The sequence below is a fragment of the Zophobas morio genome, unplaced genomic scaffold, assembly GCF_036711695.1.
Source record: "Zophobas morio isolate AGI-343-1 ecotype UQ-CSIRO unplaced genomic scaffold, CSIRO_AGI_Zmor_V1 ptg000028l, whole genome shotgun sequence".
NCBI classification, from domain to species: Eukaryota; Metazoa; Arthropoda; class Insecta; order Coleoptera; family Tenebrionidae; genus Zophobas; species Zophobas morio.
This window is the reverse complement of record NW_026972133.1, coordinates 4,206,873-4,221,572: the sequence shown is the minus strand read 5'-3', so window position 1 is coordinate 4,221,572 and position 14,700 is coordinate 4,206,873. Positions and strand designations below refer to the sequence as shown.

The 14,700-nt window shown below is 35.3% G+C and overlaps 3 protein-coding genes and 2 long non-coding RNA genes across 5 annotated transcripts; 1 reads left to right on the top strand and 4 right to left on the bottom strand.

Moving 5' to 3' along the window:
- Positions 1 to 585: 585 nt before the first annotated feature.
- LOC135137038 (uncharacterized) lies at positions 586 to 1,202 on the bottom strand. The gene is made up of 3 exons (XM_064066579.1): positions 1,126 to 1,202; positions 1,001 to 1,072; positions 586 to 874 (listed from the first exon to the last, which is right to left on the bottom strand). Exons 1-3 carry the CDS (start codon positions 1,182 to 1,184, stop codon positions 586 to 588), a joined length of 420 nt encoding a protein of 139 aa, XP_063922649.1. The 5' UTR covers positions 1,185 to 1,202.
- LOC135137040 (uncharacterized) lies at positions 864 to 1,118 on the top strand. The gene is made up of 2 exons (XR_010281772.1): positions 864 to 988; positions 1,068 to 1,118. It is a non-coding gene; the product is annotated as an uncharacterized LOC135137040 (long non-coding RNA).
- A 17-nt stretch (positions 1,203 to 1,219) lies between the features above and the next one.
- Positions 1,220 to 2,765, bottom strand: LOC135137036 (uncharacterized). The gene is made up of 4 exons (XM_064066578.1): positions 2,074 to 2,765; positions 1,895 to 2,021; positions 1,537 to 1,844; positions 1,220 to 1,484 (listed from the first exon to the last, which is right to left on the bottom strand). The coding sequence occupies exons 1-4, from the start codon at positions 2,268 to 2,270 to the stop codon at positions 1,256 to 1,258; spliced, it is 861 nt and encodes a 286-aa protein (XP_063922648.1). The 5' UTR covers positions 2,271 to 2,765; the 3' UTR covers positions 1,220 to 1,255.
- A 3,927-nt stretch (positions 2,766 to 6,692) lies between these two features.
- LOC135137039 (uncharacterized) lies at positions 6,693 to 7,285 on the bottom strand. Its single transcript, XR_010281771.1, has 2 exons — positions 7,163 to 7,285; positions 6,693 to 7,043 (listed from the first exon to the last, which is right to left on the bottom strand). It is a non-coding gene; the product is annotated as an uncharacterized LOC135137039 (long non-coding RNA).
- A 96-nt stretch (positions 7,286 to 7,381) lies between these two features.
- LOC135137005 (uncharacterized) lies at positions 7,382 to 8,478 on the bottom strand. Its single transcript, XM_064066534.1, has 4 exons — positions 8,235 to 8,478; positions 8,056 to 8,182; positions 7,698 to 8,005; positions 7,382 to 7,646 (listed from the first exon to the last, which is right to left on the bottom strand). The coding sequence occupies exons 1-4, from the start codon at positions 8,429 to 8,431 to the stop codon at positions 7,418 to 7,420; spliced, it is 861 nt and encodes a 286-aa protein (XP_063922604.1). The 5' UTR covers positions 8,432 to 8,478; the 3' UTR covers positions 7,382 to 7,417.
- Positions 8,479 to 14,700: the final 6,222 nt, after the last annotated feature.

Below are 14,700 nucleotides of genomic sequence, written 5' to 3'. Positions count from 1 at the left end.
CGTGTTGTTCGAAGAATACTAAGTATATTAAGAAAAAACAAGCCAAAAATTAAGCCCCACCCATATCCATCCCAAGCTCATTTGTGATGAATTTTTCATTCGTTGTCAGGCCGAGGGGCGAAGCCTAATTGCAAAATCGATACTTTCCTACAAAAATTTACCACCTTAAACATGCTTTACAGCTATTTAAAATATGAGGGGTTTGGTGAACAGGTGATTAAATGGCTTAATATTAGTGGACCTCATTTTCTCTGTCAAAATTTGATTTTCGTGAAATTATTGCTGTCACCCAGAAAAATGTCCCCCCTACTTCCGGAGATTTTCCTTCAAGTTGGCAGCACTGCACACTACCGCAATTTGATTAGTTGAAAACCCAATGTCAACGGCTCGCTTACGCTCGGGAAGTAAAAATAATATAAGATCATACGAGCAATTAATAATTCTAGAATAAATGTTCAAATTCAACTTGTGCGAAAATAAATCGGATGATGACATTAATTTAACTGATAATAATTTTCAAGGTTCTTTCTCTCAAAACGTTTTGTTCGTAAAAGGTAACATCACTTTTACTAAAAACTACAACGATCACATGTTTTGATTGAACTGCAAATCTACCGAACCACTCCTTGAATCGTAGCTCACTCTCTCCTGATTCGAATCGTTGCTTGCAACCTCCTGATTTGAATCATCCGACCGCGGTGTCTGTTTGCTTTGAATGTACTTGTACAAACAGACCATCAAAGTTCCAAAAATAATGGCCGCTGAAATACTCGCTATGACTAACCCAGCGAGTAGGATATTTTTTTTGAATTCGCTCCAGATTTCTTGCGCAGATACCTTGGATGGGTCTTGGGTAGCGAAGACTGGTTGTAGCCTGAAAATAAAATTTTGTTTGAAACGGACTGTAGATGGCGCTATCAACCGAGTAAATACTCTAAGATAACGCTGATAAGAAAAATAAAAAGAGTGTGGCTCTGACGCACTTATGGTAGGTACTTACGTGATAAATATAGCAACTAACACGTTCATCTCATTTTTAACAAGTTTGACGACGTAGATTGTTGCAGATGTTCTGCAAAACAAGCAATTAACTACTGGTAAATAAGAAGCGCTGAAAATGCCAACCTTATCACTTTATCTAAATCGAACCGGTAGATAAGAAACTCTTGACCAATAATGTTCATTGTTCTTATTCATTCTTTATTATAAATAAATAAACTTTTTAAGAACACTTTTTATTGTTATCAAAAACATCCTATTTCAAGAAATATGCAACTGGAGTAGTCTCAGGCGCCGGAGTAGTTGGATTCAACAACCCATCAATTAAATCGTTAATAGACTGGATGGCATCTTCCAGTCCACCTCGAACAATACCTTCCAGGAGATCCAAAACCACACTCTTCAGAAGCGTGGTGACGAGGTCCGCCAGCAAATCCAACAACCAGTCAATCAGATCGTCTCCATGGAACTCCACATGAATATTTCTGTAAAAAAATTACTTCATAATTGTCAAACTTTGGTTGTTGTCGTACTAACCCTGCATGAACAATGTTGAACTCGTCCAAAGACAGAACTAGAGCCACAGGGTCGACACCAATCTTGACTTCCACAGCCAAATCCGTGACTTGACCATCGATGTATCCCGCAGGACCCAAACCCATAATTTTAGCGCTGTAGTCATAAGTGAACTGAAGATCATTAAAACCTATAGGAACAGTGATCTCCAGGAATTTGACATCAGTATCGTAGGTAGCAAGAACGTCTCCGCCACGATGGATGGTGGAAACGTCGGCAAGCCAACCATTGGTCAAATCCAGCTCACCATGGTACGTAATAATCAAAGTCTAAAATTCAACAGTCCGTAAAAAAAATAAACTCGTGATTTTTCACTAACATAGTTAAACGCTTCATGAATGTCGGGCATCTCCAAAGGGTCCAAGCCAGTCTCGACCATCATGGCCCGAAGGTTGGCGAAAATTTGGTCCGCGTAGTCATTCATATTGGCTTCGGTGCCCCGCGGGCTGAAATATTAATCGCAACAATAAAAAAACTACCACGTTTATCTTTTCTTACTTGGGGTGAATTTTCGGTTGAAACTCGCCGGCCTCGAACAGGTTCTGCAGGGTCTTGATTTTGTCGGCATCTAGCTTGTACTTTGTCGGATTTCTGGTGATTTCAAGCTCGTCCACTACCACCTTGAAGTCGTGTTTTCGGACGTGGTAAGCACACACCGACGCGACCAGGCAAATTGCGAAAATCAGTCGTCTCATCTTGAAGTACGTGATTGACGAAGAGATCGCCGGAGTGACCGCTTTTATACCTTTGATACATTTTTATCACTTGATAAGTCCACACCTGCACAGAAACGGATCTTTGTTTTCGTAACGAAGTGGCGAAAACAATTTCGGAATGATTTTAGTTATCTTAGGAGATAAGAGTTTTTTTTTGGTGTAGATTTAACTGACTTTGGAAAATTGGAGACCTGGGGGTGCTTATATAACGTTGGAGACTTTTTTTTTATATATATTCAGAGATGACTTCTTTCTGCAAGGTTATTACCAGTTGATAAAGTTGTTTACAGATAAATAATGAAGTGGCTTTTGATAAAAACAGCTGCTAAAGACCTTGGTGGGCCCCATTTTTCGCACCTGTGTCTTTTTGATATGTGGAGTGCAAGATCATAGATTTTATTTTCTGTGGGCTATTGACTGGGGTTTCATAAATAATATTTAACTTAAGTTTCTTGTTGTGAAAAGAAGACTACGATATTAAGAAAATCAAGGCAAAATGTAAGCCCCGCCCACCCGCCCGGGTCTAAATTGTGATGAATATTTCATTCGTTTTCAAGTCGAAGGGAGGAGCATAATGACAGAATTCATATTTCCGTACAGAAATTTACCATTTTGAACAAGTTTTAAGTTTTTTGTTGTAAAAAGAAGACTGCGATATTAAAAAAATCGTGGCAAAAGGCAAGCCCCGCCCACCCGCCCTATCTCAATCGTAATGAGGGGTTTTATTTGTTGTGAACTGGGGGCGGAGCTTAATTACAAAGTCCTTATTTTTCTACAAGAAATTACCATGTGAAACAAGTTCTTAATTAACTGTGTTGTTCAAGGAAACTACATGTGTTAAGTAAAAACGAAATCCAAAGGTTAAGCTCCACCTAGGCCCGCCCAGATGTAAATTGTGATGAATATTTTATTCGTTTTAAGACCGAGGGGAGGAGCATAATGTCAAAATCCATACTTTCATGCAAAAATTGACCATTTTGAACAAGTTTTTGCATTTTGCCTGGTTTTTCTTAATATTCGTAGTATTCTTTTCACAACAAAAAAATTTAAAACTTGTTCAAGTTGCCAAATTTTTCTAGACAAATATGGATTTTGCAATTACGTTCCGCCCCGCTGTCTGACAACGAATGAAAAAAGTCATGAGAATTGAGATGAAGGTGGGTGGGCGGGACTTATATTTTGCCTTTTTTTAACATACGTAGACTTCTTTTCCCAACAGACAACTGAAATCATGTTTAAAATGCTATATTCGTGAATTTTTGTACGAGTAGAGAAGTATGGATTTTGCAAATAAGCTCCGCCCCTAGAAAAGAAGACTACGATATTGAGAAAATCAAGGCAAAATGCAAGCCCCGCCCACCCACCCGGGTCTAAATTGTGATGAATATTTCATTCGTTGTTAGATCGAGGGGCGGGGCTTAATTGCAAGATCCACATTTCTCTACAAGAATTTACCATTTGCTTTAAGTTTCTTGTTCTGAAAAGATGACTAAGTTTATTAAGAAAATCAAAGCAAAATGCAAGCCCTGTCCACCCGCCCTATCTCAATTGTGATGATTCTTTTTTTAATCGTCGAGAACCAAAGGGGCGGAATTTAAATGCCAAAACCTTATTATTTCTGTACCAAAAATTTCCATGTAAGACATGTTTTTCAGTATCGTGTTATTCAAAAAATACTATGTATATTAAGAAAAAACAACGCCCAAAGTATAAGCCCCACTCATACCTGCCCTGATCTAAATAGTAATGAAGTTTTCATTCGTTGGTAGACCTCCGGGCGGAGCCTGATTGCAAAATCCATATTTTCTTACAAAAATTGACCTTTTTAAACGTGTTTTAGGTTTCTAAAAAAAAAAACATTACAACTGGGATAGGGTGGGCGGGCGGGGTTTATATTTTGCCTTTTTTTTCTTAATTTGTACATAGTACAGTTTGAACAACACGACACTCATTATTAACTTCTTGTAAACAAATAATTATTTTGCAGTTAAGCTTCGTCCCTTTGGTTTACGGCGAATAAAAAAAATCATCACAATTGAGATAGGGTGGGTGGGCGGGCTTACATTTTACTTTTTGTTTTAATATGGGTAGATTTCTTGCCACAACATGAAACTTAAAACATGTTTAAAATGGAAAATTTGTTTACGGAAATATCGATTTTGCAATAGGCTCCGCCCCACAATTGCAAAATCCATGTTTCCTTACAAAAATCATTTTAACCATGTTTTAAGTTTCTTGTTATGAAAAGATGGCTGTGTATATTAAGGAAAAAAGGCAAAATATAACCCCCGCCCACCCACCCTGTCTCGATTCGGATGATCTTTTTATTCATCGTAAGCCGAGGGGCGGAACTTAATTATAAAATCCTTATTTTTCTACGAGAAACGACCATGTGAAATATGTTCCTAAGTAATCATGTTATACAAAGAAAACCAAAGGGAAACTCCAAATTTATCAATTTAAACATGTTTTAAGTATCTTATTGTGAAAAAATAAATACATATATTAAGAAAAAAAAAGGCCCGCTTACGCTGGGGAAGTAAAAATAATATAATATCATACGAGCAATTAATAATTCGAGAATAAATGTTCAAATTCAACTTGTGCGAAAATAAATCGGATGATGACATTAATTTAACTGATAATAATTTTCAAGGTTTTCAGATCCGTGGGGAGGAGCATAATGTCAAAATCCATACTTTCATGCAAAAATTGACCATTTTGAACAAGTTTTTGCATTTTGCCTGGTTTTTCTTAATATTCGTAGTATTCTTTTCACAACAAAAAAACTTAAAACTTGTTCAAATTGCCAAATTTTTGTAGACAAATATGGATTTTTCAATTACGCTCTGCCCCTCTGTCTGACAACGAATGAAAAAAATCATCAGAATTGAGATGAGGGTGGGTGGGCGGTACTTATATTTTACCTTTTTTTTAATATACGTAGTCTTCTTTTCCGAACAGACAACTGAAATCATGTTTAAAATGGTATATTCATGAATTTTTGTACGAGTAGAGAAGTATGGATTTTGCAAATAAGCTCCGCCCTTAGAAAAGAAGACTACGATATTGAGAAAATCAAGGCAAAATGCAAGCCCCGCCCACCCATCCGGGTCTAAATTGTGATGAATATCTCATTCGTTGTTAGATCGAGGGGCGGGGCTTAATTGCAAGATCCATATTTCTCTACAAGAATTTACCATTTGCTTTAAGTTTCTTGTTCTGAAAAGATGACTACGTTTATTAAGAAAATCAAAGCAAAAGTAAGCCCCGCCCACCCGCCCTATCTCAATTGTGGTGATTCTTTTTTTAATCGTCGAGAACCAAAGGGGCGGAATTTAAATGCCAAATCCTTACTATTTCTGTACCAAAAATTTTCATGTAAAACATGTTTTTCAGTATCGTGTTATTCAAAAAATACTATGTATATTAACAAAAAACAACGCCCAAAGTATAAGCCCCACCCATACTTGCCCTGATCTAAATAGTAATGAAGTTTTCATTCGTTGGTAGACCTCCGGGCGGACCCTGATTGCAAAATCCATATTTTCTTACAAAAATTGACCTTTTTAAACGTGTTTTAGGTTTCTAAAAAAAAAAACATCACAACTGGGATAGGGTGGGCGGGCGGGGTTTATATTTTGCCTTTTTTTTCTTAATTTGTACATAGTACAGTTTGAACAACACGACACTCATTATTAACTTCTTGTAAACAAATAATTATTTTGCAGTTAAGATTCGTCCCTTTGGTTTACGGCGAATAAAAAAAATCATCACAATTGAGACAGGGTGGGTGGGCGGGCTTACATTTTACTTTTTGTTTTAATATGGGTAGATTTCTTGCCACAACATGAAACTTAGAACATGTTTAAAATGGAACATTTGTTTACGGAAATATCGATTTTGCAATAGGCTCCGCCCCACAATTGCAAAATCCATGTTTCCTTACAAAAATCATTTTAACCATGTTTTAAGTTTCTTGTTATGAAAAGATGGCTGTGTATATTAAGGAAAAAAGGCAAAATATAACCCCCGCCCACCCACCCTGTCTCGATTCGGATGATCTTTTTATTCATCGTAAGCCGAGGGGCGGAACTTAATTATAAAATCCTTATTTTTCTACGAGAAACGACCATGTGAAATATGTTCCTAAGTAATCATGTTATACAAAGAAAACCAAAGGGAAACTCCAAATTTATCAATTTAAACATGTTTTAAGTATCTTATTGTGAAAAAATAAATACATATATTAAGAAAAAAAAAGGCCCGCTTACGCTGGGGAAGTAAAAATAATATAATATCATACGAGCAATTAATAATTCGAGAATAAATGTTCAAATTCAACTTGTGTGAAAATAAATCGGATGATGACATTAATTTAACTGATAATAATTTGCAAGGTTCTTTCTCTCAAAACGTTTTTTCGTAAAAGGTAACATCAGTTTTACTAAAAACTGCAACGGTCGCATGTTTTGATTGAACTGCAAGTCTACCGAACCACTCCTTGAATCGTAGCTCACTCTCTCCTGATTTGAATCGTTGCTTACAACCTCCTGATTTGAATCGTCCGACCGCGGTGTCTTTTTGCTTTGGATGTACTTGTACAAACAGACCATCAAAGTTCCAAAAATAATAGCCGCTGAAATACTCGCTATGACTAACCCATCGAGTAGGATATTTTTTTTGAATTCGTTCCAGATTTCTTGCGAAAATACCTTGGATGGGTCTTGGGTAGCAAAGACTGGTTGTAGCCTGAAAATAAAACGAAACCGACTGTAGATGGCGCTATCAACAGAGTGAGTACTTTAAGATAACGCTGATAAGAAAAATAAAAAGAGTGTGGCTCTGACGCACTTATGGTAGGTACTTACGTGATAAATGTAGCAACTAACACGTTCATCTCATTTTTAACAAGTTTGACGACGTAGATTGTTGCAGATGTTCTGCAAAACATACAATTAACCACTGGTAAATAAGATGCACTGAAAATGCCAACCTTATCACTTTATCTAAATCGAATCGGTAGATAAGAAACTCTTGACCAATAATGTTCATTGTTCTTATTCATTCTTTATTATAAATAAATAAACTTTTTAAGAACACTTTTTATTGTTATCAAAAACATCCTATTTCAAGAAATACGCAACTGGAGTAGTCTCAGGCGCCGGAGTAGTTGGATTCAAGAACCCATCAATTAAATCATTAATAGACTGGATGGCATCGTCCAGTCCACCTCGAACAATACCTTCCAGGAGATCCAAAATCACACTCTTCAGAAGCGTGGTGGCGAGGTCCGCCAGCAAATCCAACAACCAGTCAATCAGAGCGTCTCCATGGAACTCCACATGAATATTTCTGCAAAAAAATACATCAAAATTGTCAAACTTTGGTTATTGTCGTACAAACCCTGCATGAACAATGTTGAATTCGTCCAAAGAAAGAACTAGAGCCACAGGGTCGAAACCAATCTTGACTTCCACAGCCAAATCCGTGACTTTACCATCGATGTATCCCGCAGGACCCAAACCCATAATTTTGGCGCTGTAGTCATAAGTGAACTGAAGATCATTAAAAGCTATAGGAAGAGTGACCTCCAGGAATTTGACATCAGTATCGTAGGTAACAATAACGTCTCCGCCACGATGGATGGTGGAAACGTCGGAAAGCCAACCGTTGGTCAAATCCAGCTCACCATGGTACGTAATAATCAAAGTCTAAAATTGAACAGTTCATACAAAAAATAACCTCGTGAGTTTTCTCTAACATAGCTAAACTCTTCATGAATGTCGGGCATCTCCAAAGGGTCCAAACCAGTCTCGACCATCATGGCCCGAAGGTTGGCGAAAATTTGGTCCGCATAGTCATTTAAATTGGCTTCGGTGCCCCGCGGGCTGAAATATTAATCGCAACAATAAAAAAACTACCACGTTTGTCTTTTCTTACTTGGGGTGAACTTTCGGTTGAAACTCGCCGGCCTCGAACAGGTTCTGCAGGGTCTTGATTTTGTCGGCATCTAGCTTGTACTTCGTCGGATTCCTGGTGATTTCAAGCTCGTCCACTACCACCTTGAAGTCGTGTTTTCGGACGTGGTAAGCACACACCGACGCGACCAGGCAAATTGCGAAAATCAGTCGTCTCATCTTGAAGTACGTGATTGACGAAGAAATCGCCAGAGTGACCGCTTTTATACCTTTGATACATTTTTATCACTTGATAACTCGACACCTGAACAGAAAGGGATCTTTGTTTCGTAACGAAGTGGCGAAAACAATTTCGGAATTATTTTAGTTATCTTAGGAGATAAGAGTTTTTTTTTTGGTGTAGATTTAACTGATTTTGGAAAATTGTGGACCTGGGGGTGCTTATGTAACGTTGGAGTTTTTTTTTTTATATATTTAGAGATGACTTCTTTCTGCAAGGTTATTACGAGTTGATAAAGTTGTTTACAGATAAATAATGAAGTGGCTTTTGAGAAAAATAGCTGCTAAAGACCTTGGTGGGCCCCATTTTTCGCACCTGTGTCTTTTTGATTGACAATTTATATGTGGAGTGCAAGATCATAGATTTTTTTTCTTTTGGCTGTTGATTGGACTTTCATAAATAATATTTAACTTAAGTTTTTTGTTGTGAAAAGAAGACTACGATATTAAGAAAATCAACGCAAAATTTAAGCCCCGCCCACCCACCCAGTTCTAAATTATGATTTGTATAGTTTATAGTATTGTAAATTGGGGTTTTCCCGTCAAATTAAATTAAATTAAAAATTAAATTAAATATTTCATTTGTTTTCAAGTCGAGAGGAGGAGCATAACGACAGAATTCATATTTCCCTACAAACATTTACCATTTTGAACAAGTTTTAAGTTTTTTGTTGTGAAAAGAAGACTACGATATTAAGAAAATCAAGGCAACATGCAAGCCCCGCCCACCCACCCGGGTCTAAATTGTGATGAATATTTCATTCGTTTTCAAGTCGAGGAGAGGAACATAATGACAGAATTCATATTTCTTTACATAAATTTACTATTTTGAATAAGTTTTAAGTTTTTTGTTATGAAAAGAAGACTACGATGTTAAGAAAATCAAGGCAAAATGCAAGCCCCGCCCACCCGCCCGGATCTAAATTGTGATGAATATTTCATTCGTTTTCAAGTCAAGGCGAGGAGCATAACGACAGAATTCATATTTCCCGACAAAAATTTACCATTTGGAACAAGTTTTAAGTTTTTTGGTGTGAAAAGAAGACTGCGATATTAAGAAAAACAAGACAAAATGCAAGCCCCGCCCACCCTCCCTATCTCAATCGTAACGAGGGTTTTTATTTGTCGTGAACTGGGGCGGAGCTTATTTGCAAAATCCTTATTTTTCTACAAGAAATTATCATGTGAAACAAGTTCTTAATTAACTGTGTTGTTCAAGGAAACTACATGTGTTAAGTAAAAACGAAAGCCAAAGGTTAAGCCCCACCTAGGGCCGTCCAGATGTAAATTGTGATGAATATTTTATTCGTTTTCAGACCGAGGGGAGGAGCATAATGTCAGAATCCATACTTCCATACCAAAATTGACCATTTTGAACAAGTTTTTGCATTTTGCCTTGTTTTTCTTAATATTCGTAGTATTCTTTTCACAACAAAAAAACTTAAAATTTGTTCAAATTGCCAAATTTTTGTAGACAAATATGGATTTTGCAATTATGCTCCGCCCCTCTGTCTGACAACGAATGAAAAAAATCATCAGAATTGAGATGAGGGTTCTTTTCCCAACAGACAACTGAAATCATGTTTAATTCGTGAAGTTTTGTACGAGTAGAGAAGTATGAATTTTGCAAATAAGCTCCGCCTTTAGAAAAGAAGACAACGATATTGAGAAAATCAAGGCAAAATGCAAGCCCCGCCCACCCGCCCGGGTCTAAATTGTGATGAATATTTCATTCGTTTTCAAGTCGAGGGGAGGAGCATAATGACAGAATTCATATTTACCCACAGAAATTTACCATTTTGAATAAGTTTTAAGTTTTTTGTTGTGAAAAGAAGACTACGATATTAAGAAAATCAAGGCAAAATGCAAGCCCCGCCTACCCGCCCGGGTATAATTTGTGATGAATATTTCATTCGTTTTCAAGTCGAGGGGACGAGCATAATGACAGAATTCATATTTCCATACAGAAATTGATCATTTTGAACCAGTTTTTGCATATTGCCTTGTTTTTTTTATTATTCGTAGTCTTCTTTTTACAATAAAAAAAACTAAAAATTTGTTCAAATTGGCAATTGCAATTACGCTCCGTCCCTCTGTCTGACAACGAATGAAAAAATCATCAGAATTGAGATGAGGGTGGGTGGGCGGGGCTTATACATATATATTTTTTTTTAAATATACTTAGGCTTCTTTTCCCAACAAAAAACTGAAATCATATTTAAAATGGTATAATCGTGAATTTTTTTAGAGAAGTATGGATTTTGCAAATAAGCTCCGCCCTTAGGTCCATTTTCTAAGAGAATTCTCGAAAATCTTCGTCTGGGACCATAAACAGGTTTTTTTTTTAATCAGCAGCTCAATTTTTTGACGATTTTTAAGGAGAAAATTTTGAATTTTTCAATGACTTTTAAATTGAACTTTTTGACTCTTTGAAAATCATTAAAGACATCAGTGCCGAAACTAGCTATAGGCCGAGTAGGCCTTTGCCTAGGGGCGCCAACGACAAGGGGCGCCAAATTCGTCCAAAAATTATGATGTATAGTTTCGGAAATTTCATTGTACCCTATAAAATTTTATTGACAATAACGAGACGCACAGTAGTACAATAGCAAGAGATATGTACAACTTAAGTTGTCGCGTGCCGGTAATCCCCAGATGTTAGAAACCAGAATAATCTAGGTCCGAGCTGGGACCATCGTTACTTATGAACGGAAATGACCATTATTTTATGAGTACAACTACTTGCCAAATATTCTCAGACAAGTTCGAGGGGACTGGTGTGAGCCATAAATATTTCTTACCATTGTACTACTGTCCGTCTCGTTATCGTCAATAAAATTTTATAGGGTAGAATGAAATTTCCAAAACTATACCAAGAATTATGTCACATTAATTTTTTTTTATTTTGAACGGAAGCTCAGAAACATGTAACCGGTGCGACAGGTTTTTTAATCTTGATTTTATTTTGAACTTATATAATATTTATAGATTTATACATATGTATTATATACCTATATGTATAATCTCGAATTTTTTTCTTTTTTTTATATTTTATTATAGTATCTGTTTTGCACACTTATTAAAAAATATAAATAAAACTGTTCTGTAAAATTGCATTTTTATGTGTAGGGGAGGGGCGCCTAACGCAAGGTTCGCCTATACCTAAATATTCTTTGGTTTCGGCACTGAAAGACATATTCTTGACGATTTCGACTTGTAAAAGTTACATTCGATTTCATTTCTTCAAAAGTTCCAACAGTTTTTCCAGAATCGATAAAATGAAAAGATTCAGTTTTCGAGATACTTCAAAAATTCTATTTTCAAACTGAATTTTTGAAAATATTGATCCGAGACCATCAATATGTTACGTTATTCGAATCAAGTCATCGAAAAATATTTTCCAGAATTTTTTGACGATTTTTAGGTCAATTTTCAAAAATTTCAATTTTTCAATGACCGTTGAAATGAATTTTTGACAGTTTATGGAGAATCCTTGAAAATGACCTAAAAGAACTATTTTTGAAAATTTCGCCTGCAGAAGTTATTTTTGCCTTCATTTCTTCGAAAATTTCATCAACTTTCTCGGACTAATCTAATTTAAAAAAAATGTCAATATTACGCCTTTATTATCAAATAAAACCCTTCTTGTTCCAGAGGTTCTAATTAGTAAGTGGAGCAAATTTGAAGATCTGTCACTTTTTAGAAAATTTTCAAAATCTACTTTATAAAATTTAAAAAAAAGTCAAAATTCTCAAATCAAGCTGCAATTTTGGTCCGAGGTCAATTCAACGCTGCTGAATTGATTTTGGCAATCAGTTGTTAATTTATAACGGTTCAAAAAAATTCGCCTTCACTTCATTTTATTCGCGTGCTCAAAAATTTTTTTTCTATTTTGAAAATTCATAACTTGAGAACCACTGGCGCTACGCAGCTGAAACGAAAATTGTTCGATTCCTTGGACTTCTCCGAGTTGGAAAAAAATTGACTATTTTGAACAAGTTTTTGCATTTTTCCTTGTTTTTCTTGATATCCGTAGTCTTCTTTTCACAACAAAAAAACTTAAAACTTGTTCAAATTGGTAAATTTTTGTGGACAAATATGGATTTTGCAATTACTCTTCGCCCCTCTGTCTGACAACGAATAAAAAAATCATCCGAATTGAGATGAGGGTGGGTGGGCGGGGGTTATATTTTATTTTTTTTATAATATACTTAGTCTTCTTTTCCCAACAGAAAACTGAAATCATGTTTAAAATGGCATAATCGTGAATTTTTGTGAGAAGTATGGATTTTGCAAATAAGCTCCGCCCTTAGGTTCATTTTCTAAGAAAATTCTCGAAAATCTTCGTCTGGGACCATAAACAGGCTATATTTTTTAATCAGCAGCTCAATTTTTTGACGATTTTTAAGGAGAAAATTTTGAATTTTTCAATGACTTTTGAATTGAACTTTTTGACTCTTTGAAAATTAATTAAAGACAATAATTCTTGAAGATTTCGACTTGTAAAAGTTACATTCGATTTCATTTCTTCAAAAGTTCCAGCAATTTTTCCAGAATCGATAAAATGAAAAGATTCAGTTTTCGAGATACTTCAAAAATTCTATTTTCAAACTGAATTTTTGAAAATATTGATCCGAGACCATCAATATGTTACGTTATTCGAATCAAGTCATCGAAAAATATTTTCCAGAATTTTTTGACGATTTTTAGGTCAATTTTCAAAAATTTCAATTTTTCAATGACCGTTGAAGTGAATTTTTGACAGTTTATGGAGAATCCTTGAAAATGACCTAAAAGAACTATTTTTGAAAATTTCGCCTGCAGAAGTTATTTTTGCCTTCATTTCTTCGAAAATTTCATCAACTTTCTCGGACTACTCTGATTTAAAAAAAATATCAATATTACGCCTTTATTATCAAATAAAACCCTTCTTGTTCCGGAGGTTCTAATTAGTAAGTGGAGCAAATTTGCAGATCTGTCCCTTTTGAGAAAATTTTCAAAATCTACTTTAAAAAAACGAAAAAAAAAGTCAAAATTCTCAAATCACGCTGCAATTTTGGTCCGAGGTCAATTCAACGCTGCTGAATTGATTTTGGCAATCAGTTGTTAATTTATAACGGTTCAAAAAAATCCGCCTTCACTTCATTTTATTCGCGTGCTCAAAATTTTTTTTCTATTTTGAAAATTCATAACTTGAGAACCACTGGCGCTACGCAGCTGAAACGAAAATTGTTCGATTCCTTGGACTTCTCCGAGTTGGAAAAAAATTGACTATTTTGAACAAGTTTTTGCATTTTGCCTTGTTTTTCTTAATATCCGTAGTCTTCTTTTCACAACAAAAAAACTTAAAACTTGTTCAAATTGGTAAATTTTTGTGGACAAATATGGATTTTGCAATTACTCTTCGCCCCTCTGTCTGACAACGAATAAAAAAATCATCCGAATTGAGATGAGGGTGGGTGGGCGGGGGTTATATTTTATTTTTTTTTTATAATATACTTAGTCTTCTTTTCCCAACAGAAAACTGAAATCATGTTTAAAATGGCATAATCGTGAATTTTTGCGAGAAGTATGGATTTTGCAAATAAGCTCCGCCCTTAGGTTCATTTTCTAAGAAAATTCTCGAAAATCTTCGTCTGGGACCATAAACAGGCTATATTTTTTAATCAGCAGCTCAATTTTTTGACGATTTTTAAGGAGAAAATTTTGAATTTTTCAATTGAACTTTTTGACTCTTTGAAAATTAATCAAAGACAATAATTCTTGAAGATTTCGACTTGTAAAAGTTACATTTGATTTCATTTCTTCAAAAGTTCCAGCAATTTTTCCAGAATCGATAAAATGAAAAGATTCAGTTTTCGAGATACTTCAAAAATTCTATTTTCAAACTGAATTTTTGAAAATATTGATCCGAGACCATCAATATGTTACGTTATTCGAATCAAGTCATCGAAAAATATTTTCCAGAATTTTTTGACGATTTTTAGGTCAATTTTCAAAAATTTCAATTTTTCAATGACCGTTGAAGTGAATTTTTGACAGTTTATGGAGAATCCTTGAAAATGACCTAAAAGAACTATTTTTGAAAATTTCGCCTGCAGAAGTTATTTTTGCCTTCATTTCTTCGAAAATTTCATCAACTTTCTCGGACTACTCTGATTTAAAAAAAATATCAATATTACGCCTTTATTATCAAATAAAACCCTTCT

Bases quoted from the DNA above. Each gene is read 5' to 3' on its own strand.
- LOC135137038 (XM_064066579.1), bottom strand. From the start codon at position 1,184: ATGAACATTATTGGTCAAGAGTTTCTTATCTACCGGTTCGATTTAGAT. The intron at 1,073-1,125 runs GTTGGCATTTTC...CTTGTTTTGCAG, and splicing joins GATTTAGATAAAGTGATAAG to AACATCTGCAACAATCTACG. The intron at 875-1,000 runs GTAAGTACCTAC...TTTTATTTTCAG, and splicing joins TTAGTTGCTATATTTATCAC to GCTACAACCAGTCTTCGCTA.
- LOC135137036 (XM_064066578.1), bottom strand. From the start codon at position 2,270: ATGAGACGACTGATTTTCGCAATTTGCCTGGTCGCGTCGGTGTGTGCT. The intron at 2,022-2,073 runs GTAAGAAAAGAT...TTAATATTTCAG, and splicing joins CAACCGAAAATTCACCCCAA to CCCGCGGGGCACCGAAGCCA. The intron at 1,845-1,894 runs GTTAGTGAAAAA...GTTGAATTTTAG, and splicing joins TTCATGAAGCGTTTAACTAT to ACTTTGATTATTACGTACCA.
- LOC135137005 (XM_064066534.1), bottom strand. From the start codon at position 8,431: ATGAGACGACTGATTTTCGCAATTTGCCTGGTCGCGTCGGTGTGTGCT. The intron at 8,183-8,234 runs GTAAGAAAAGAC...TTAATATTTCAG, and splicing joins CAACCGAAAGTTCACCCCAA to CCCGCGGGGCACCGAAGCCA. The intron at 8,006-8,055 runs GTTAGAGAAAAC...GTTCAATTTTAG, and splicing joins TTCATGAAGAGTTTAGCTAT to ACTTTGATTATTACGTACCA.